The sequence below is a fragment of the Linepithema humile genome, chromosome 6 (genome assembly GCF_040581485.1).
Source record: "Linepithema humile isolate Giens D197 chromosome 6, Lhum_UNIL_v1.0, whole genome shotgun sequence".
Classification (NCBI taxonomy): Eukaryota; Metazoa; Arthropoda; class Insecta; order Hymenoptera; family Formicidae; genus Linepithema; species Linepithema humile.
The window spans coordinates 2,524,994-2,546,246 of NC_090133.1; the positions used below are offsets into that span (position 1 = coordinate 2,524,994).

General features: G+C 35.5%; 2 protein-coding genes across 8 annotated transcripts; one reads left to right on the forward strand and one right to left on the reverse strand.

The window, feature by feature from the left end:
- Positions 1-39: 39 nt before the first annotated feature.
- Positions 40-5,041, reverse strand: LOC105667990 (mitochondrial glycine transporter-like). Of its 3 annotated transcripts, XM_067358421.1 has the most exons (8): positions 5,004-5,041; positions 3,850-3,954; positions 2,172-2,290; positions 1,775-1,859; positions 1,515-1,694; positions 970-1,141; positions 361-617; positions 40-181 (listed from the first exon to the last, which is right to left on the reverse strand). In XM_067358421.1, exons 2-8 carry the CDS (start codon positions 3,895-3,897, stop codon positions 155-157), a joined length of 888 nt encoding a protein of 295 aa, XP_067214522.1. In that variant the 5' UTR covers positions 3,898-3,954; positions 5,004-5,041; the 3' UTR covers positions 40-154. The 3 variants fall into 3 exon arrangements, with proteins under 3 accessions (XP_067214522.1, XP_012215578.1, XP_012215579.1); XM_012360155.2 differs by lacking the exons at positions 3,850-3,954; positions 5,004-5,041 and adding an exon at positions 3,704-3,846; XM_012360156.2 differs by lacking the exons at positions 3,850-3,954; positions 5,004-5,041 and adding an exon at positions 3,432-3,625.
- On the forward strand, positions 3,819-20,844 carry Vha100-1 (V-type ATPase subunit a family protein Vha100-1). Of its 5 annotated transcripts, none has more exons than XM_012360144.2 (9): positions 3,819-3,959; positions 5,996-6,326; positions 6,505-6,810; positions 10,204-10,316; positions 17,038-17,164; positions 17,421-17,597; positions 17,700-17,912; positions 18,006-19,399; positions 20,106-20,844. In XM_012360144.2, exons 2-9 carry the CDS (start codon positions 6,210-6,212, stop codon positions 20,206-20,208), a joined length of 2,550 nt encoding a protein of 849 aa, XP_012215567.1. In that variant the 5' UTR covers positions 3,819-3,959; positions 5,996-6,209; the 3' UTR covers positions 20,209-20,844. The 5 variants fall into 5 exon arrangements, with proteins under 5 accessions (XP_012215567.1, XP_012215570.1, XP_012215571.1 ...); XM_012360147.2 differs by having other exon boundaries at positions 10,231-10,316; XM_012360148.2 differs by lacking the exon at positions 10,204-10,316 and adding an exon at positions 11,907-11,959.
- The last annotated feature ends 409 nt before the right edge of the window (positions 20,845-21,253 follow it).

Here is a 21,253-nt window from a genome sequence, read left to right on the forward strand (position 1 = left end):
ATTTCTATGGAGGATTGATGAGATGCAGTGTCACATGAGTTATAACATTGCAAAAATATAATTTATTAAATAAATTACAACATTATAACAATATAAAGTCAACTGCTCTTAATACTGTATATGGCACTTTCCTTGCAGTACAACAATAACGCGCTCACTTTAGACCAGCTTGCTTTGTCACCTGAACAAGAAGAGAAGAGCGAATAGATCGCAACGTCAATTATTAATGTCATTAAACTCGCTTTTGCGTGAATTATATCTCGTGAAGTCTCGTCAAACGTAGGGTAACTTAATTCGTCATTTTATCACTTCTCCATTTGACTATTTCGATTGTTTTCACTTGATGATTGATCGAATTACCTGCTCGTATACAGTCCAAGCCATCGTGGTCATCAGAGTTCGCCTCAACATCCTAGGAACGATACCCTTAAAATATCCTAAAACACCGTACTTTCTATAGATAAAAAATGTCGCGTAGTAAATGCTGTTGAATTCGTTCGGATACAACTGCATCTTCGTCTTGATGACGTCCGGCGGTTGCGTAACTATGGAGGCTAAAATTCCAGCGAGGATTCCGCATCCGAAGTGAACCGACACATACGAATCGTTTGTCATTCCTGCGAACAAAATGATTTGTTTCAACAAAATCAATCAAGCTTCGATAATCTAAATTCTTTTTACTCGATTTGTGTTCCAGTATTATATTTGATTGTTATCGCACGAGCCTTTCTCCCTTGTATGTATCTAAATTTTTTAATTAAAAAGTATTACGAATCGATTATGGAAACTATAGGTTTGCCAAGAAAGTTTTCTAGTGTTTTTCTATAAAGTTGAAAAAACTAGAAAACTTTTCGAACAAAAATATAATTCTAAATTGTAAATTCTGTAATTTTTGTGCGAACTCTTTTGTTAAATGTAAAATGCTGTCATTTAACTACACACTGATTTAATGTGATTTAGGAAATATACCTGCACTGGCAACCACGTTTTTCAGTCGAGTATAAAACATGAGGTATAAACCGCTGTAAGGTGCATCTCGCAGAAGAGTAGGCACTAAGCCACTGGATAAGCCCCTTATTCCTTCCTGCTTGTAGATCGATCTGAGAGCCTCATTAATACTATCGTACTTGTAAACGCCGCTCTGTACAAAACAAAATTGCGCTCATGTAAATGATAGTCAGTTGATTGCACATTTATCGCTAAAATCTATAAACGAATTGATCAATTGGATGCACTAATGCACACTGCTGCGCATTAAAATATACACAGTGCACAAGCGAATTGAATTCGCCAAATGTTCGTGCTATAATTTTTATGATTATTTTTATTAGAACAAAATAAAATACGTTAAGCATTTAATTAGGCTCTTATACAAATCTTGTATATTATTTTTTTATCGCATCAATAATATGACAATTAAAGTTACGAAGAAAATAAATTTACAACAATGTAATAAACTTTAACCAATGTGCGCTAATGCATCCGCTATGCTTTTCTTTCTTTCCGAATCATACCTCGAATCGTGTCTTCACTACTGTGATGGGAATCAACAGAGCGCCAGATATGGATCGTGCGGTGATGCCCAAAGAAACTGCCTGCATGGCTGTCAGAGGTTCTTGCAGGTCGAAAGTGTGCTTCAGCCAATGTAACGTTGAGAAGTATAAACCCACGCCAGGAACTACCCTAGTGATCGACTACAAATCAACGTTCATTACTAATCATTGAAAATCAATACGCATAAAATTAATCATTATTAATATTTAGAATATCTCACCGGCGTCATGCCTCTCCAGAGTCCGAAGACGTTCTCCTTCTGGACAATGTGCGACACCGTGCGCAGCATCCCATTTTTCGACGATCTACTCGAGATAGAATAATTAAGATTAATTAATAGAAATAAATTTTGAAAATCTTTAAAACCGACGAACTCGATTAATCAAACGGTGAGTTTAAAATCGAGCAAAAACTTTAATTTGGAAAAAATAAACCTTGGATTAAAAGGTGAACTGAGTTAAGTCAGGAACGATTAAATTATCTGAACTAAACTGAATCTCAAGAATCTCACGTGCAAATTAACAGGGTAAAATTTATTGTAAACTTGCAGTAAAAAAAAAGATAGAACCATAATTTCTGATTCTGAATCTGATTATAGCAAAGGTTACTGATCTTACCCAACGGGAACATTGACTCTGTTCTGAAGTCTAGTCTTCACCAAATCCAGAGGTTGAAAGAGGATCGTGGAGAATGTTCCGGAGAACGAACCCGCCAGGAAGGATTTCAAAATCGGGTACTGTGAAGCAACATAAGTGATAACTTAATCAAGTTCCAAAGTATCAACTTACTTAAAGATAAACATTCGAGGAACTTCATATTCGATCGACGACTACGCATATACGAGAATAATCACGCACGAGTTTCGTCGCACGAGTTCGCTCACGTGCGACGAACGATCTCGGCCTAGTGCACGATATTAATTGCTTTATCGAGTGACTTTGGGGTTATCGTCGCGTGGCAAACAGCTATTTTTCGCCATGAGCTGATATGTTATTGTGCGCGTGGATTTCTTCAGCGACGCGATCATTGCGCGACTTTTGACGTTAGCATTTAATGACGTTAACACTTTACGCCACAGGGGATCTATTTGTTTTCCGTTTTCGCTGATAAGCGAAGGCGAAAACAGGATTTCGTCAGACTAATGAGCTTACTGACGTAAATTTATCATCTGCGTCAAGTTTACATTGTATTAAATAACCGTCTGATGATTTTATCACACAGCCTTATATTCTCTTATTTGTCAATTCTCTCTTTGCAGGAGGCCTGCAATCCTCAATCGCGAATCTTTCACAAAATGATATATTATACAATACATTGGCAAATACTCCGAGCAAAAATTTATTGGCAAACTTTAAATTGATATTTCTTTTCTTATTGATAATCACAACACAATCTTTAATTCTTAAACAAGTACTACAAGATTATTCAATCCATTTTTTATTTTCCCAGTGTTGTACATGCAGTATTATTAATTATATACAAAGCTATAAATTTTTTAAATTTAATACTTTGGGGGAGACCTATTTATTTTAACAATTCATGCAAATATTTACCCATTATGGCAAAATTATGTATTCTAATTTTGTAGATAGAAAAGAATAATGAAGAAAACTTAAGTGCACATGCAAATAAAATAAATTTTTAAAAAATACGTCAAAATTTTGAAATTTTTTGTCATACAAGAATTTTGAGCATAACTTTGAAATTCTGTTGACGACGTATATTTTGTATAGCAGTGAATAAAACAAGGATTTGCACATCCTATTTTTCTTAGATATTTTAATGCAAAATTTAAGGAATTTAATAAAAATAGAAAATGTAAATTTGAAATATAAATATAGTTTTTAATAACTATTCATGATTCTCAGAATACTTACAGTTCCCAGAGCTTCCATGATAAGCCGAATTAAAAAATTTATATTTGCTGCTAAATCCGCTAGTACGAAATTTTAAAAACCCTTCGAAACTATATGTAAAATTATACTCAAAAATCTGTTTATCAACTTTTTTTACAGTAATTAATTCACCAATTGTACTATTAACAATAAACGAATTGTTTTTTTCAGATATGGAAAAATTTTCTCCCCACAAATCTTCGACGCCGACGTTAAACTAAATCACGTTTGGAACGTACATCGACTCTACTTACATCCCCGTTTATCTCCGTATCACCACTCCCAATGAGGTTAATAGAGTGACCCTGCATATCAGAGCATGCTCATGCGAGAAAGTTTCCGGGCTTATCAGCCGCCGAAACGTGATTTAAACGTGACTTGACTGGAAAACGTGATGTACTTTATGCTTGTACTCGAGACCGTCCTCATTCGACATTTTTCCACACATTGATAACAGTCTGAATCATTCTTCATGGAATCCTTTGCAACGCTTTATGGAGAATTCCTAAGGTAACAGAACATGACCTTTTTTGTTGATTTTAGATAAAATTATTTATTATAATGAATTATATTTTGTTGATTTTAGACAAGATATATTTTATGATAAAATCAATAATTTTGAAATCATTGATAATTTTTTGGATAATTTGTGTTGATTTTATGTAAAATCATAAAATATTAAAATAAGTAACATTTCGTGCACGTTTTCAAAAAGAAAAAGATTTTAAAAAAGATTGAAGAATTGAAAAGAAATATAAAGGAATAATAAGGATTTACAGGCAATAATTGATTATTCCTGTTGAGAATTTATACTTTATACAGATCAAGCTATCTTTAAAAACCTATTAAAGTTATCTGTTTGAGTTTTTCACACAATTTATTCATGAAATATCTGATTTTATTAAAAATAGAATAAGTGGTGCATAAAATACAAAATAAAAAGTAACATGTGGATTATAACGAGAATTGACCTTGCAATGTTGCCCATGTTTTATCGCATCATGAAAACAACCAAGATAACTAAAGTATTAGAATAAAATACATTTTAATGAAATTCTGAACATTTGAGAAGCAATTGACCATGATGAAAGAGTAACAGTTATTGCATTATTTTCAATTGCTAATGCTTATCTTCTAAAAGCATTTTGGTTTATTTAAAGCATACATGTTATATTCTTTTCTTATCTATGATTCTATTTTATCTATCAGATTAGTTGTAATTATTATGTTTATCAAAAAATCCATTAATAACTAAATACTTGTATTTTCAATTATGATTTATAATTTAGAAAGTACATGTAATTCAAAGGCTACACATTTTTTGGATTTATTGCAACGTGGTTTGGCAAGTTAACCAAGATTCGTTTATCTTAGACGCTCTTTCTGTATTTTAAACAACCTAATTGTGAGAAATAATTAAACAGAAAAAAATTATACTAATTTTCGAACAGCCAAGTTATATTATTCGCAAACAAGCATATCAATCAAAAAGTATTTCTCAACGGAAAGGCTACTATGTGTTAAACATTTCTTAATTGTACAAATATTCCATACCACAATTATATTTTCGCACTGAATAAAACAAACGAAGCATCAGTTACACAAGAGGGCAAAAAAAGGTCACGAGTCGACAGAAAAGTCACGAGCAACTGATATAGCTATCAAGAGATAGGAGCGCAAAATCATCAACCTTGTTTATACAACATGATATGATCCTTGCACACTGTTGCACTACGTACCCATGTGACGAACCTATCAGCTTCGTTTTTTAACCGAACCCAACCAACAAATACATAGATGATCATCTATGAGACGCTTCTTATCGCGCATAAAGGTCTATTCATAGTACGATATTATTTACAAAACAATAGGTCTGTTTTTTATAGCTGAACTGGCTGCACTAGTTCAGAGTTTATCTTCCTCCTTCCAATGTGGAGGGAAAAAGATAAACTCTGAACTAGTACAGCCAGTTCAGCTATAAAGAACAGACCTAATATATCATGTCGACGTAGTGTCCAGATATTCTCACATGGCTTTTAAATAATAGCGTTTTCGATTATACAGGATTTGAACGACCCAGGGTTGATCAATCACTATTTTACTATAAATGCAAGTCTTTCATTGGTGGAGAGGTTGCAATGACGTCATTAACCAACCCTGGGTCGTTCAAATCCTGTATAATCGAAAACGCTATAAGACAATTTACCATACAAAAGGACGTTGTTTAAAAATTATATCGAAAAAAATTAATGTAATATGTTGTTTTGCACAAAGTGAAACTAGCTTAATTTGTTGGCATGTTATGTTGGCACGCCTGTGTTTAAAGACCATATGAGCTTACATGTAAGCCCGCAAAATGACGAATAGGGCAGCAGTTGTCTTTTTTCGTATGAATATTCTAAGTTTTCATCGTTCATAGTAATTGCGAATAAACAATAATAATATTTTTTGTAATGTAACAAATATTTATGCTGTATGAATTTTTAACAGCAAGGTTGAATGAGAATTGTATTTCTTTATAAACGAGTCTGTCGTTCAAATTTTAGCGCGGCGATGATGGGTGTAGCAAGAAGCGCTATCACGTGACCATTCGCGTATCTTGTGACCGCTCCGATCGATTGTGTTCGATCGGGACTTCCACAACTGCAAGTCGTCGGGAATAGGACGGAACAGAAAAGCGGATTGTGACTTTCAGACGGCAGATGCTCGGAACAAAATCGATTTGATTGTCTTCTTAGCCCGTAATTTTCAACATCAAAAATGGGTTCGCTCTTTCGCAGCGAAGAGATGACCTTGTGTCAGTTGTTCCTTCAGAGTGAAGCTGCTTATGCTTGTGTGTCCGAACTCGGTGAACTCGGCCTAGTACAGTTTCGTGATGTAAGTATCGTGTCATTATTTTATATCGTTTTTTAATAGCTAGCGATTATTTTCTCGCCACTCTTTGTAGCTTAGATTTTGAGTAGTCAAACATGAATTATCAAGCAGGCCTTTTACATTTCCACCTAAATGTTATGTCTTTCACGTTCACATTTAGTAAAAATGTATCTCATTTCAGTTAAATCCTGATGTCAATGCCTTCCAACGGAAGTTTGTCAATGAGGTGCGTCGTTGCGATGAGATGGAGCGCAAGCTGCGCTACCTGGAGAAGGAAATCAAAAAGGATGGCATCCCCATGCTGGATACCGGTGAGAATCCGGAGGCTCCGCAACCCCGAGAGATGATTGACCTGGAAGCCACCTTTGAGAAGTTGGAGAATGAGCTGCGGGAAGTGAACCAGAATGCTGAGGCGCTGAAACGCAACTTTCTGGAGCTGACAGAGCTTAAACACATCCTGCGAAAGACCCAAGTTTTCTTCGATGAGGTATGTCTCTGCTTATAATCACAAATTTTGACCTTAATTAGATAATGGAATGTAAGAATCAGTTGAATCTGCTTTTGCTCATGTTATAAAGTTCTGTCAAAGACAGTTTTTAAATCTATTTTGCCAAGGAAAGAAAATAAGAGAGGAATAACGAAGAATGAAACTAAACTATCAATGGAATTGTAAAAAGTGTATGTAAACCGTGTGTTTGGTTTTTAAAATTTGTCAATTGTTTTATATTTGTCCAAATGTCGGAATGTCATGGGGAAGATTTTGATGAGTTATGCAATGGGCTGTAAATATCAGCAATGGTGTTACTTGGAATGTAGAAGCGATGGACATATAAGAACTTTACCACGAAGCGCAGTTTTTTATTTGTTTTACAAATAATTTATCACTGAACAAGAAACATTTTGTTGTGTTTGCTCTGATTAGGTCACAACTTTACAAAAATTAATCTTACAGTACTTACTATTTGTTTGGCTTACATTTCCATATATCAATTAACATGTAGACTCTGGTTTTTTTCTATAACATAGGAATTAGTTGTAATAAATACGCTTTAGTGCGAAACACTTGATTACCTTAACGGAACTTGTTTGTAAATATTAGCTTATTGAGCATCTTTATACATTCTATATTATTTATAAAGAATTCATTCTTATAAAGTGAAAACTTTCATACAAGAAAATCTCTAATATGGCAACTTTTCAACTGACAAAGGAAGTTGATTAAAGGATAGCTGCGCTAGAGAGAGTAACGAGTCTACAAGCTGAGGCGAATCTTCTGAAATGCATGAAAAGCTGGAGAGACGCTGCGCGCGAATTAGATATATTCAGAAGCCTGTCTGTGCGCTTATGCAAGCGAATGCAGCCGAATTAACTTACGATTCGGGAGAATAATATAAAATACGGAGTATGAGACTGTCGCGACACGCGGGCACCATTGATCTCCGCCCTCGTATACGAATCGCCAGACATCAGAATGTTCTCGTTGTGTACTACTAATCATATTGTTGAGTGATTTTAGGATTATTAATGTGTTAGTGTTGCCGACTAACCAAAAGCCACTACTGCAAGGGACACAAGTCATTCGCTCCGCCCTGTCTCCCTTAAATGTCCCTTTGAGAGCTGTCCAGTCCGGTCGCAAGTTTTGTACAAGTTCAATTATCGATATTGTAGCTTTGCGCGAGGTTGTATTGTTAATGTCCCTTTGTCGTGTGTATTTAGCAAAGAATTCCTCAAAGTATCATAGTGTACATTGTTGTTCTCCTTGCATCGACAGTTTTCTGCACATGAACTGAGAACTGTTTCGAATTAGTTTGTAAATGTATCCCTTGAAAGAGCATCCAGTTAATCGTATATTTGTGTGACATATAATGTCCCAAATCGTAGTTAATGTTCTCTAATATTTCGTATTTCGTTTTTTCCGACGCAGACACTTGTCTTGTGATTTTAGTACTGTTTATTAGTGTTCTTATTATTATTGTTATATATTTTCTACCTGTCCCTTCCATTTTGTTCCGTTGTTATTAATTATTTTACTTTTTCCTTTCTGCATAAACGTAATAATCCATTGTAATCCGAGGAATAATGCATGTTTGGGAACAAACATGTTTGCACGTGTTACATTTAACTGTTTATTCAACAGGGTATTTGTGCAAATAGTTATTTAATAATGTGATGAAAATTAATTAGGCAATAATTCTTTGGTAATTGCTCAAACGTCTCGAGTTCACTGAAGTTTTACAACGGTTACTTTCAATAACAGATAACAACAATATTAATAATAATAAGTAATGTAAGTAGAAAGTACTTGAAATTTTTTAAGCGCAACGTTATTGTTATTGAAAATAATATAAGATTATCATGAAATTATTAGAACACCATGGAAGAGTCTCATAAATGAGCTAATTGTAGCGAATGAAGCATGAAGCTTTATAATTAATAACGAGTTAGTGGCAATTTGCATGAGTTTTACTAATGTCTGCAGTACATCACGTGTATTTCTTAAACATGTATTAGAGAACGTTGTATCGTACGCTGGTTCTGTAAAGGCTGCTTTTTGATCTGCACTTTGCATGTGTTTGCATTGTAAATATCTCGAGTACTTGGAATCTTATTGTTTTGGACAAAATTTTTTTATTAAGAGAATTCGTTAAAATTCATGCCGTAACGATGTACATAATTTTATTTTAACATATTTATAAGTAATGTTTATTAATATGTTTAGAAATGTATAGAATATGTATTATACAATTATTACTGACTTTATTTAGTGCATAAATTTCGTGTAATTACAATCTGAATTTGATATGATTTAGTGACAATTTGTAAGCGCATTTTTAAGTGCATAAAATAATTCCAGCCTTTATCGGCTTTGTGAATGGAATTCTTTGCATGTAGCATGCGTAACAGAATTGTAATTTTATATATATATATATTTCTATTTTATAATTATTTATAATAATTTTATAATTAGTAAAGTCGCTGTTATAAATAGTCAATAGCAATATTATCTAATTGTCAGATTGCTGCCGATATAAAATGGCCGATTTTGCATCAAGTTTCTTATGGCATAAAGTCTGCTGACAACGAACGATGTAATAAATGTATCAAATCGATTGTTTTTATAGAAAATGAATAACTGCTAACAAGAAGGTCAAAGTCAAAGTCGTGTATTTTTCCTTTATGAATTTAATTTGAATAGAATACAAAGCAACAGATGTCACTCGCTATATTAACACAGCAAGTACAGAACATGCAATGCAGCATTTCTAAAACTCATTCGGCTCATGTAATATTTCGATTAATGAATATTATTTTTAATGAGAAAGTTTTATTGGCAAATCGGCCATTTTATCTGTAACGATTTAGTATTAACTATACAACCGAAAGAATTAGGATAGCATGAATATTATATATTGTATAGTTCGTGATGCTTATGCGTTGTAAAGTAAACGCTTGAATTTCTGAATCCTTTTAAACCTTGTGTTTTTTTATTCGGTATTTGACTTCTTGAATTCGAATTTCTGATTCTAAAAATTTGTATATCTAGAAATTGAATTTTCACTCTTAATTCAAGATCCTTAACTTAGGAAATTTTTTATTTAAACATTTTGATTTGTTTATAGAACTCGGGGGGGAGTTAGAGAATCTACATAAATGTTTTCAAAACTCTTGCTTCTTTTCTTAGTGTCACGACTAAGCGTCACGAACTTGATATTATCGTTAGATGTTAGACGAAGCATTGAACAAAAGTGTATGCAAATTGAAGAAAAGATCTCTCCTTGTTCTTCGACGCCGGTGAGTTGAGGAAAATTTCGAAAGAGAGTCTGATAACGAATGGAACGGGAGATAGGGCGAAAGAGGGGTGACCTGTGTCTGTTGCCAGGCTGAGCATGGAGGTGTCGTGTCGCAGATGGCAGACCCCAGCCGTGAGGAAGAGCAAGTCACTCTGTTGGGTGAGGAGGGCCTCCGCGCTGGCGGCCAGGCTCTCAAGCTCGGGTAATTAATGTCTGGCGTACGTCCATTTAATGCAGAGCGTGGTGACTTCCAGAGACGGATCAAAGATAAACAGATGTGTTTTATATCAGTTGAAACACAATTGAAACAGAACAGAACAGTCACGAGTTTACAAATGTTCGCAATTGAAATGTAGAATAAAATTGATGATTATTGTTTTGTTTTACAAAAGTCTTTCAATTGTAAATTGTTCGATAATTGTTGATGAAAAAGAATTTAAAGATAGCTTTGGAAAGATATAGTTTTGTTTAAGATTGTTTTTATAACTGACATAATTTAGTATTATTGAATTATACACTAACATCTTTTCGAATTTAAATGTTGTGTAATTAAACTTACCGATATTTATTGTAATAATTAAAACACTCCATAATCCTTCATTCTCATTTCATAGATTTACTTTTACTACATTTTCGATGTTTATTCTTGATTCTCTGGATTCAATCCGGTTACGAAATTCCGAATCTCCACGCTCTGTATTTGAATCTCGACGTGACAGAGAATCATCTTCAGTACGTCATCGCATGCCTATAGTTTGTGTTGCAGAATATGCATCCAATTCACTGTTGCACACACATCTTTTGCAATAGTGCTCGATCACTAATGTTGGTCCTTGAATTACTGACATGAGTAGAAAACGATTTAAATTCTTTTTCAATAATCCTCTTTGAAAAGCATACTTTCACCTTTTTTATCATATTTACATAATATATTTTTATATTGTATAATCTCAAAATTGTATCTCAAAATTATTCAATAGCAACGTTTACTATGAAAAATATCAAAATTTAAATAAATAAGACCGTTTCACTGATCAGTAATCCAAGGATCAAGAACAATTCAGGAAATGTGCAGCCAAATAAACGAAATCACCCAACGAATATTCTTATATGTACGCTCGAACGCAATTTCGTAGTATAATCGCAAGACGTGTCACAAAACCGAGCATTCAACACGACAACATTTCACACATTTACAATTCACACATTTATAATATTAATTATTCAAATTTCTATCATCTTTAGGATCCTTAATGCAGAAATGCTTTTAACATTTTCTACAGAAAGCTGGAAAATTATTACAGTTATTCTTGCATATTTAACTGTCTTAAAATTTTGAATTGTTGAAAAATTTATCTGGAATGTTTAAAAAAATCAGATGTTTGGAATTCTCCATTAATTTCAATCTCTATCACGTTAAATCATTACACGACAACCACATCGGAGCCTTTTTACTGTGAAACAACGTTTTTACCTAACATTAATGTTTACATGTATCATAAGAAAATGTTGCAGTATATCGCAATGATCGTAATCCACCCTTACTGTCGTGTCAGAAGCTCGGCTTTGATACTTTGAATTGCTTCTTGCTTAGCGCAAGAAGTTCTTCAACATAGATGTAAGATATTGAAAGCAAATAGGGTTTAAGGGATCGATTGACGAAGGTATCATTGAATTTTCGAATCTTTTTTTTCCTCTCTTCGCACCCCGTATATCATAGTCGATACTAAAACTCGATATCTAGAAAGCCAATAGTAGAGGCACCCTACGTCAGTGTATTCTGTGGTTACAGCACCTGTATACTGCGGCAGACACCGTAGGAGCACATTATAGGAACCCGCTCAGGCAAGCTGTTATCAACCGTTATTTTCGAATCTGTTTGGAAACTGTTTGCCTCGATGTTGTTGCCTGTATCTATCCAAGATCCATAGCTCAACGAACGAAATCGCATATACCCTGCGTTGCTGGAGCATCCCTCGTGACAACCGTCTCGAACTTTCCTGACTTTTTATCTCGACGAGAATTTTTTTTCTCTTTGAATATTTGATATAGTCGAAAAACCTTCTTGCCACTCTTGATTGTTGCAATTTTTAATCTTAGAAGCATAAATTCAAATTTTTACAGATTCTAGATCTTAATTTTGCCTATTTAAGATTTATGTATTTAGAAAAGCTTGGAAAATCCCTGGAATTTTTAAGAAATATTTTTTCGTTGGGAGGAAATCAGAATTTTAAGAAATTTTTATTGAAAATGCTTTTTGGAGAATTCTGCTTTTATTTTGTGATTAATGCTTTATTTAATTTTAAATTTAAAACATGACTCTTAATTCTTCTAATGAATAGAAAACATTAAAAAGCTCATACGATGAAGAAATTTATTCTAAATCAGAGAATTTTCAGGAAATTTTTTTCAGAATTTAAATAAGCATTTTGTTTTGAATTGACTTTTAGACGGTCAGATATTAAAATAATTTTTTTTTTTTCGTAATATTGATTGCTTCAAACTCGATCCAAAGTATTGGAAACTCGAAGTCTCTTGATTGTGCAAATCATCTTCAAACATTTTGCACAGCATTTTACATATCTTATGTCCTCCTTTAGATTCTTCAGAAATTCATTCTCAAGCAAAGTTCTATTTTCTCTGTCCTTGGGGATGCCTCAGCAAGCAGAAACGCACTTGAAAGACAAATGGGACTGTTCGCTTTTATAAATAACCGTCCGATGTTCACTGATCGATTGTGCAAGACAAGGCTCTTACCCATTTTTTTTTTTTTTTCGCAATACACATGTTTTAAGAAAAGAATACAATCGGCGAGGCGCCGACCAATAACAGTTGATACAGTTTGACGTCACCTGTTTTTAACACCTCTCAAAAATTCAAACTGTATCGAGTATCTTCCATCCGCAACAAAAACGAACGAAATCGAAATCCGCTCGCTTTATCTAGTTCGATTGCTCGCGTGACAAAATTGTCGTAATAATTCTTATCACGTAGTGATACAACGTTGTAAATAACAATAAATGATGATGGTGTGGCCATGGGTATGTATAACAACGTTTTTCTTTCTTAACAAAGGACTGTCTGTTTGTATGTGTTTTTTTTTTTCTAAGTGTACCGCTTGCTCGCATGCCCTTTGTCACGTTAATCTGGATCAGTGTGAATCGTTAGATTAGTAAAAGGCGCTTTGTTGATCTTATTTTTGTACAAAACTCAAAAATTCGTAGAACCGAAGAGAGATTTGAGAAATTTCAAGTAGCGACATTGTAAGAACTTAAGATCGATTAATCTTGGTATTTTTCTTAAGGTCTGTAAATTTTCGAAGATCTAAATCCTATTTTCAACGTTTTTTATTAATATTCTCAAGAACGTGTCTCTGATCAATTAGAATTTTGTAAATCGAGCTATCTATATTTTGAAAGCAATCTAGAATTCTCAAAATATTTGTTTTTTTTTTAGCAAGAGAAACAGAATTCTATTTAAATTAGCTCTTTGAGGATTTCACCTTTACTTTGTAATCGACTGATTTGCCTCTTTCTAATATTTGATATTTAAAATTGAATGGTTCTTGATTTTTTTCTATGAATATAAATAAAAAACATTAAGAAATTTATACCAAAATCAAATTTATTTTAAAATTGCATGTCAAAACGCTTCAATTCTGCCTGAAAACTCGCGAAACTCTTTAAGGAAATTTTTTTCAAGATTTGAATAGACGTTCTGTAAAATGAAAATCGAAATTCCCAAGATAATAAAAATCAAAATTTCGAAGATTCTCGCAATATAAAAATTGTTCAAACTTTAAAAAATATCAACGAAACTCCTTTAACGATCTAACAGCTTGGCTTGTGTGTCGCGCTTGAACAAATTGTTCCTATTTCTTATTTTACATCATCTGGCAATGATGATCTTAACTTTATCAGTGTTTCCGATCGAAAAAAAATATAAAAACTAAAGATATAAGTCTGACAGCAAAGTCGACTCTAATATGATTCGATTGACTGCCTTTTCAAGAAAAATCTGAGGATTGCTGGAAATTAATGGAAGTTTATGGAAGTTTTTCAGATTGTTTGCTAGGAATTGTACATATATTTATCTGAACGCAAGACTAATAATTTCTCGCCATTGCTTGAAATCCCCGATATAGACACGACTGTTTAGTTAAGATGAAAAAAATTGTTCGAACTCCTATCTTTATGTATATGTTATTTTGTTACTTTATTCTTAACACGCATAATTTTTTTTTTTATACTTAAACCATTTTGGAGACATTTATGTATATCGTATATAGTTATATTAATGTTAGAGTAATCCTTTTGGTAGTTGTATAATTATATTTGGAACTGTTGAAGTTGTACTTTTTCCCCACACGAATGGTATAAAGTTACACAAGCATCCCTCAGTCGCGCCCCTGACTTGTCGTCAATGACCATGCAGTATCTATTTCGTTCTATATCGTATATCTATCGTTATCACTTACGCAATTCATATATGTATTTAGCCCAACAACTTGACGAACTTGAAATATCTCGACGCAATAGATTATTTTTCATTCCGAATCGATAAGTTTAAAATCTAATCTTTATATCTTCATAGATCTAATTTTTATATACGAAGCCGATTTCTAATTTTAAGACACAAAATTAGAAAGGACAAAGAATTTGATTTGAAAAATGTAAAGGCACTTTTGGAAATAGAAAAAGGGAATTAATAGGATTTGCAAATGTCACATCCTTCTCGTGTTTATGCAGCTCTTACATGCATACTTTATTTTTTTTTATTATTATTGCAAAAATATATTACTTGATGAAATAAATAACAGCTTCTGTTTCGAAATATAAGATAATCGCTTATCATATTTTCTCTCGCTCCATCAACATCGCACTATTAACATGGGCGTGCAAAATATTGAAACGTCACAATCGCTTGGCAATTGGCCGGATTCGGCAAGCAAAATATTAACAATGTTGGCAGCGAATTTTGTTAAATCAATCCGTCAACATTGCTGACATTTGGCTATCTAGACAATTTCCGCTCTTCATGCGTCGTCGAGGGATACTTCAAGTTCGTTCAAAAATGACGGAACGTCGAAAAACTCCGTGCAAAACGAAAGAGGGACAGAGTGGCGAGTTGGAGCATTGTGGTCGTGTCTAGTGTGGCTAATGTGATTGTGTCTTGTCTGTTGTGTCGTCAGCAAGAGCACGCGGGCTTGAATCCCACCGAGTCCATGACACGCGCGTTGATTAGCGATGATAATATCGCCCGCCAGTCCGCCCTCGGTCCTGTCCAGTTGGGGTACGTACTCCCATTACTAGTTACTCCTTCCATCCTGCCGTTGTGCCAGGTCCCAGGAATCCGAAGAGTTGAATGAGTCCAGGAGGCTAGTAACGATCTTTTTCGAATTGAACAATCTGAAAATGCGGAAAGAAGCAACGTTCTCGAGCGAGTCACCTTTCGGAAATTTCAAAGAAACTTTTATCTTCCAACGAACGCCGGGACTTGTATTGCGAGATTTATGAAACTAATTGAAATTGATAAAATTGCATCTTGCCCGAACTTGTATTTATTGCAACGTTAAATTTTTGGAGATTTGAATTCTTGACATCTTGGAATTTTTCGACACTTTGGATACTTGGAATTTATTTATCTCGGTATTTTAATTTCTTAGAATTTCTTAGATCTTTGGAAATTTGTGGTCTTGGTGATTTGAATCCTTAGAGGTTTAAGACTTCAAATTTGTCTACTGTCTGAAAAAATTTGAAGCAGAACATTTTATGGACAGAGAATTTCTATCCAAAATGTCTCTTCAAAGAATTTGCCTCCATTTTGCAATCTTTCACTTCTTTCAATTTCTTTTTCAAATTTCATATTCAAAATTGGTGTGGCTTTTTATTAAAAGACTTTCGTAATAAACAAATTTACATGTAACAAATTTTGCTTAAAACTCTCTTGCTTGAAAATTTTATCAAAGATAAAATAAAAATTGTAGAAATTTCGAAGATTTTTTTTCCAGAGAAGATTTGAGTAAACGTCTCGTGTATTTATACTTCGCAGTTAATGCTAAACCATTAAATTTTTTTTAATTTGTTCTCGTTCGTATAAAATTGCACAGATAAAACTGAGAATTGGATGATTATGGACCTTTAAGAATCCAGAGATCCAAGACTTAGGAAGGTATATTGAACAATACAATTTAAAACAATAATATAAGAGCTTGCCATCGTAAATCGTGAATCGTTTCTTTTTTTTCTCGGTATAATGTGAATATTTCACAATCTGAACTGCATATTTTAATCTTTTACATGAAAATTTGTTATATTATACATTGTAATCGAGTGTCTCGAGTGGCATAATCTCTGCATGTGACGACTTCAAAACAAGTAAGAAAGTTTGAAAACAGTATGCAACAACTTTTTGACAAAGACGCATTGGCAAGCGAATCCCGTGCAGCACTTGGCATAATTATAACCCGATGTATGAACATAATTGCTCTCCCCCCCCCCCCCCCCGGTTTGCCCCCTGTGACACACGTTTGCTGTTTGTTGGAGTTTGTCGCTCAAAGAGTGTGCTCAGGAATAAGATTGCTGGCAGAAGTGCTCTGAGGTATGTAAAAAAAAAAAAAAAAAAAAAAGAATGAGAACAGGACCATGGCTACAGAAATCATCATTTCCCAATTGGCTAGCGATTCTATCGGGAGATCCGCACGAGTCGTCGTCGTTGATCGATACAGATTGAAAGCCTCACTATATACCGATCGTAACCGATCATCACGACGCTTCCATTTAAAACTCCACCGCAAGAGAACGATGAGATCGTGGCGAGTTTCACCCAGCGCACATACCTGTCGATAGACATCCTAAGTATCCGTTTCTCCGATTGCTCTTGTCTGTTTATTAATATGTTACTTTGTGTCGTCACGCGAGCAGCTTCGTCGCGGGAGTCATCCTGAGGGAGCGCATCCCCGCGTTCGAGCGCATGCTGTGGCGTGCGTGCCGTGGAAACGTCTTTCTGCGCCAGGCGGAAATTGAAACCCCTCTGGAGGACCCCTCGACGGTGAGTGACGGTACAATGGCGATTTCAGTCGCCAACAAGGTTGCGCGCGAATGAAACAAGTTGGAAATTGTGAACATCAATTCAAGTTTCAATAACTTCTGCATTCGCTCTGAAAATGGTCTGTCAACTCTCTGGGAAATATTTTCAAACTTTCCTGAAGATCTATCATTGCACGGCGCATATTTCCAATTTTCTTTCGCAGATGGAAAAAGCGGCCTACTTTGAGGAAACTAATTCGACAATGATATTTATTTAGGGCGACCAGGTGTTCAAGTCGGTCTTCATCATTTTCTTCCAAGGCGATCAGCTGAAAACTCGCGTGAAGAAAATTTGCGAGGGCTTCAGGGCGACCTTGTATCCCTGTCCGGAGGCGCCGGCTGATCGCAGAGAGATGGCTATGGGCGTTATGACTCGCATCGAAGATTTGAACACTGTGAGAACGTATTTTTATACCTTTTTAAAAATTATTATTAACATGCGGTAGTATTCTTGCGAGAATAGTTTAGAGCGCGAGACAAATAATCTTGGTCTTCAGGTTCTAGGACAGACGCAGGACCACCGTCACCGCGTCCTCGTGGCTGCTGCGAAGAACATCAAGAACTGGTTCGTCAAGGTGCGCAAGATTAAGGCAATCTATCATACTTTGAATCTCTTCAACTTGGACGTCACTCAGAAGTGCTTGATCGCCGAGTGCTGGGTGCCCGTTCTGGACATCGAGACTATCCAGTTGGCGTTGAGACGTGGAACGGTAATTAACAGGACTTTGATTTTCATACTCACAGGTGTGAATCGTCTCTTCATGGTCGAAGATTAACGCTCCCTCTATTGTGTATTCTTACAGGAGCGCAGCGGCAGTTCGGTGCCGCCTATTCTGAATCGCATGGAGACATTCGAGGACCCGCCGACGTACAATCGGACCAACAAGTTTACGAAGGGCTTTCAGGCGTTGATCGACGCCTATGGAGTCGCCTCTTACCGCGAGATGAATCCCACGCCTTACACCATCATCACATTCCCGTTTCTGTTCGCGATCATGTTCGGCGATACCGGCCACGGTCTCATCATGTTCCTGTTTGGCGGCTGGATGGTGCTAAAGGAGAAGCCGCTGGCGGCGAAGAAGAGCGACAACGAGATCTGGAACATCTTCTTCGGCGGTCGTTACATTATATTCCTTATGGGCTTATTTTCGATGTACACCGGCCTCATCTACAATGACATCTTCTCCAAGTCGCTCAACATCTTCGGCTCCAACTGGGTGGTGCACTACAATCGCAGCGTGGTCTGGAACAACAAAGACCTACAGCTGAACCCCAGTTCCTCGGATTACATCGACTATCCGTATCCGTTCGGCATGGATCCGGTGTGGCAGCTGGCCGAGAACAAGATCATCTTTCAGAACTCATACAAGATGAAGATCTCCATCATATTCGGCGTGATACACATGATGTTCGGCGTGATGGTGGGGCTGTGGAATCACATGTACTTCAAGAAGCGCATGAACATCACCTGCGAGTTCGTGCCGCAGGTCATCTTCCTCATGTCACTGTTCTTCTACATGGTGCTACTTATGTTCATCAAGTGGATCAAATACGGCCCGAAGAACGATCTGATCGAAGGACCCGGCTGCGCGCCATCGGTCCTCATCACCTTCATCAACATGGTGCTCTTCAAACCGTCCGTGAAGATCGGCTTATGCGAGCCTTACATGTACGGCGGTCAGGCCGGTCTGCAAAAGTTCCTGGTGGTCGTCGCGCTGCTCTGCGTGCCGTGGATGCTGCTGGCGAAGCCGGTGATGATGATGCGCAACCGCAAGAAGCAGCACTATCAGCTCAACAATCACGGCGCCGAGAACGGCGACGTGGACGCCGGCATGGGAACGCTGCAGCAGAGCGGCGGCGGCGGCGTCACTCAGGGCGGCGGGGCTGGCGGTCACAAAGAGGAGGAGGAGGAGATGATGGAAGTATTCATCCACCAGGGCATTCACACCATCGAATACGTCCTCGGCAGTGTGTCGCATACCGCGTCCTACTTGCGACTCTGGGCGCTGTCCCTCGCCCACGCACAGCTGTCCGAGGTGTTGTGGAACATGGTGATGAGAAACGGCCTGGCGAGAGAGGGCTGGGACGGCGGCATCGTTCTTTATCTCGTCTTCGCCTTCTGGGCTGTGCTCACCGTGGGCATCCTCGTGCTCATGGAAGGCCTCTCGGCGTTTTTGCACACGCTTCGTCTACATTGGTATAATTTATCATTTTGTTAGGATTGTTTAGTAGAATATAAATTGTGTTTTATGTCTGCAACTTTATTATAGATCGAAAAAAGTATACAATAGACTTTAATCTGCACCATTGCGCGCTAATGCATTCGACTGAATTTACTATAATATTTTCTCTCTATGTTTCAATTTGGATCGACACTATATTGCTGATTGCCAGTGTTAATGACATATAACAGTATTTTTTATCTACAGAATTTTTGCAAAATTTGGTAGTCACAAATTTTTGAGTTTACCGATTTGAAATCAAAATCTTCAAATTCAACTTGGCAGATTTAGTAAATTTAAAAAATTACTCCATTTTTATTAAACTTGATTTTTATGATCTTTGAATTTGAATCTGGTATTTAAACTTTGAAATTCGAGAGAATATTGTTTTTATAAAACACAAAGCAAAATTTATTATATTCCAAAATTTTTATTTGCATATTACATTTAAATGAAATATTTCCAAATATTTATAAATTTAATTATATCTTAATTTTTTAATTAAAGATTTCTTAAAATTTCTGAAAAAGTTTTATATAAAATTATTCAAATTTTTAATTGTTACTTTGTATTCACGATTCGAAATTGCAAAATTTTATATCTCGAAAAAAATCTCAAATATTATTCATAATACCTACGGTTTCATGTTGAACTATTCCTAACTCGGTTTTCACATTTCAGGGTGGAATTCCAGAGCAAGTTTTATTCTGGATTGGGATACAGCTTCACGCCGTTCTCTTTCGAGATCATCCTCGATGCCGCGCAGGCCACCACTGAGGATTAAAATAATTATTTGTCTTTACTTAACAACTCCTCAGCAATTGTTTGTTTTTAATAGAAGAAGTTGAATACGAGGAGCAATAGGAGGATCAATTAAAAAGGTTTAAAAATTGTTAATTTAATACTTATTTCTTGGAATAAATCAGTTGCGAATAATTAATATAAACGAGATGACTCTTGTGAATATATATAGTCTCGATTAAGCCTCGATTATTCTAATCGATCAAAGTACGAATATGCTTTTTTTTATAATTATCTTATATAATTCTTTAACTATAGCGTTTTGTTTAATAAAATTTGTAAAATTTATAGCACCAAATCACGACGAGAAAATATTCTCACGTGTATGTGCATAAAAGTTTTCGTTAAATTGATAAATTGTAAATAAATTCAAGATTGAAAATTTTTTTTTTTTTTGTTAAATATAACTATGCTTCTCTCCTCTGTCATCGTCTAATATTAGAAGCATCGCAGCTTTATGAATTTCCAAGTGTGAGAACGCCGCGGAATTCTCCTTACATGTTGTAGAGCTTGTAGATCTGAAAGCAAAATGTGTGTACGTCGCATTGATAACCGATCGATCGATGTTATTCAATATATTCAACATATTCTGTATGTAATAAAGAATGTGGCATAGTGAGGGATGTTTCGTGAAAATTTGACGATTGCATCTTGCTTCAATGTAGATCTAGTCGGCATTTGTACGTAATTTGCCAAAAGATCCATCTTAAAATTAATCAAGATTAATTCTATCTTAAAATCCGAATGTTCCTTTCAATGCAAGATGTAGCCGTTTGGTTCTCAGTGTGGTGTAATATTATCCTCAAACTAAAACTAAATGGTGGTTAATTAACTAGAAATCTTCGTGCGAAACAAATGAAATAAATAACTTGTTGGGATATTTACAGAAAGCTACGAACTAGAAAACTTCAAAGTTTTATGAATAAACGCTTTATGTTGCGTATTTTCGAAAAAAGCTCACAATTTTATTTGCACAGATCAAATTGCACCAAACACTATTTTTTATTACGAATCAGATTAAATTCTTC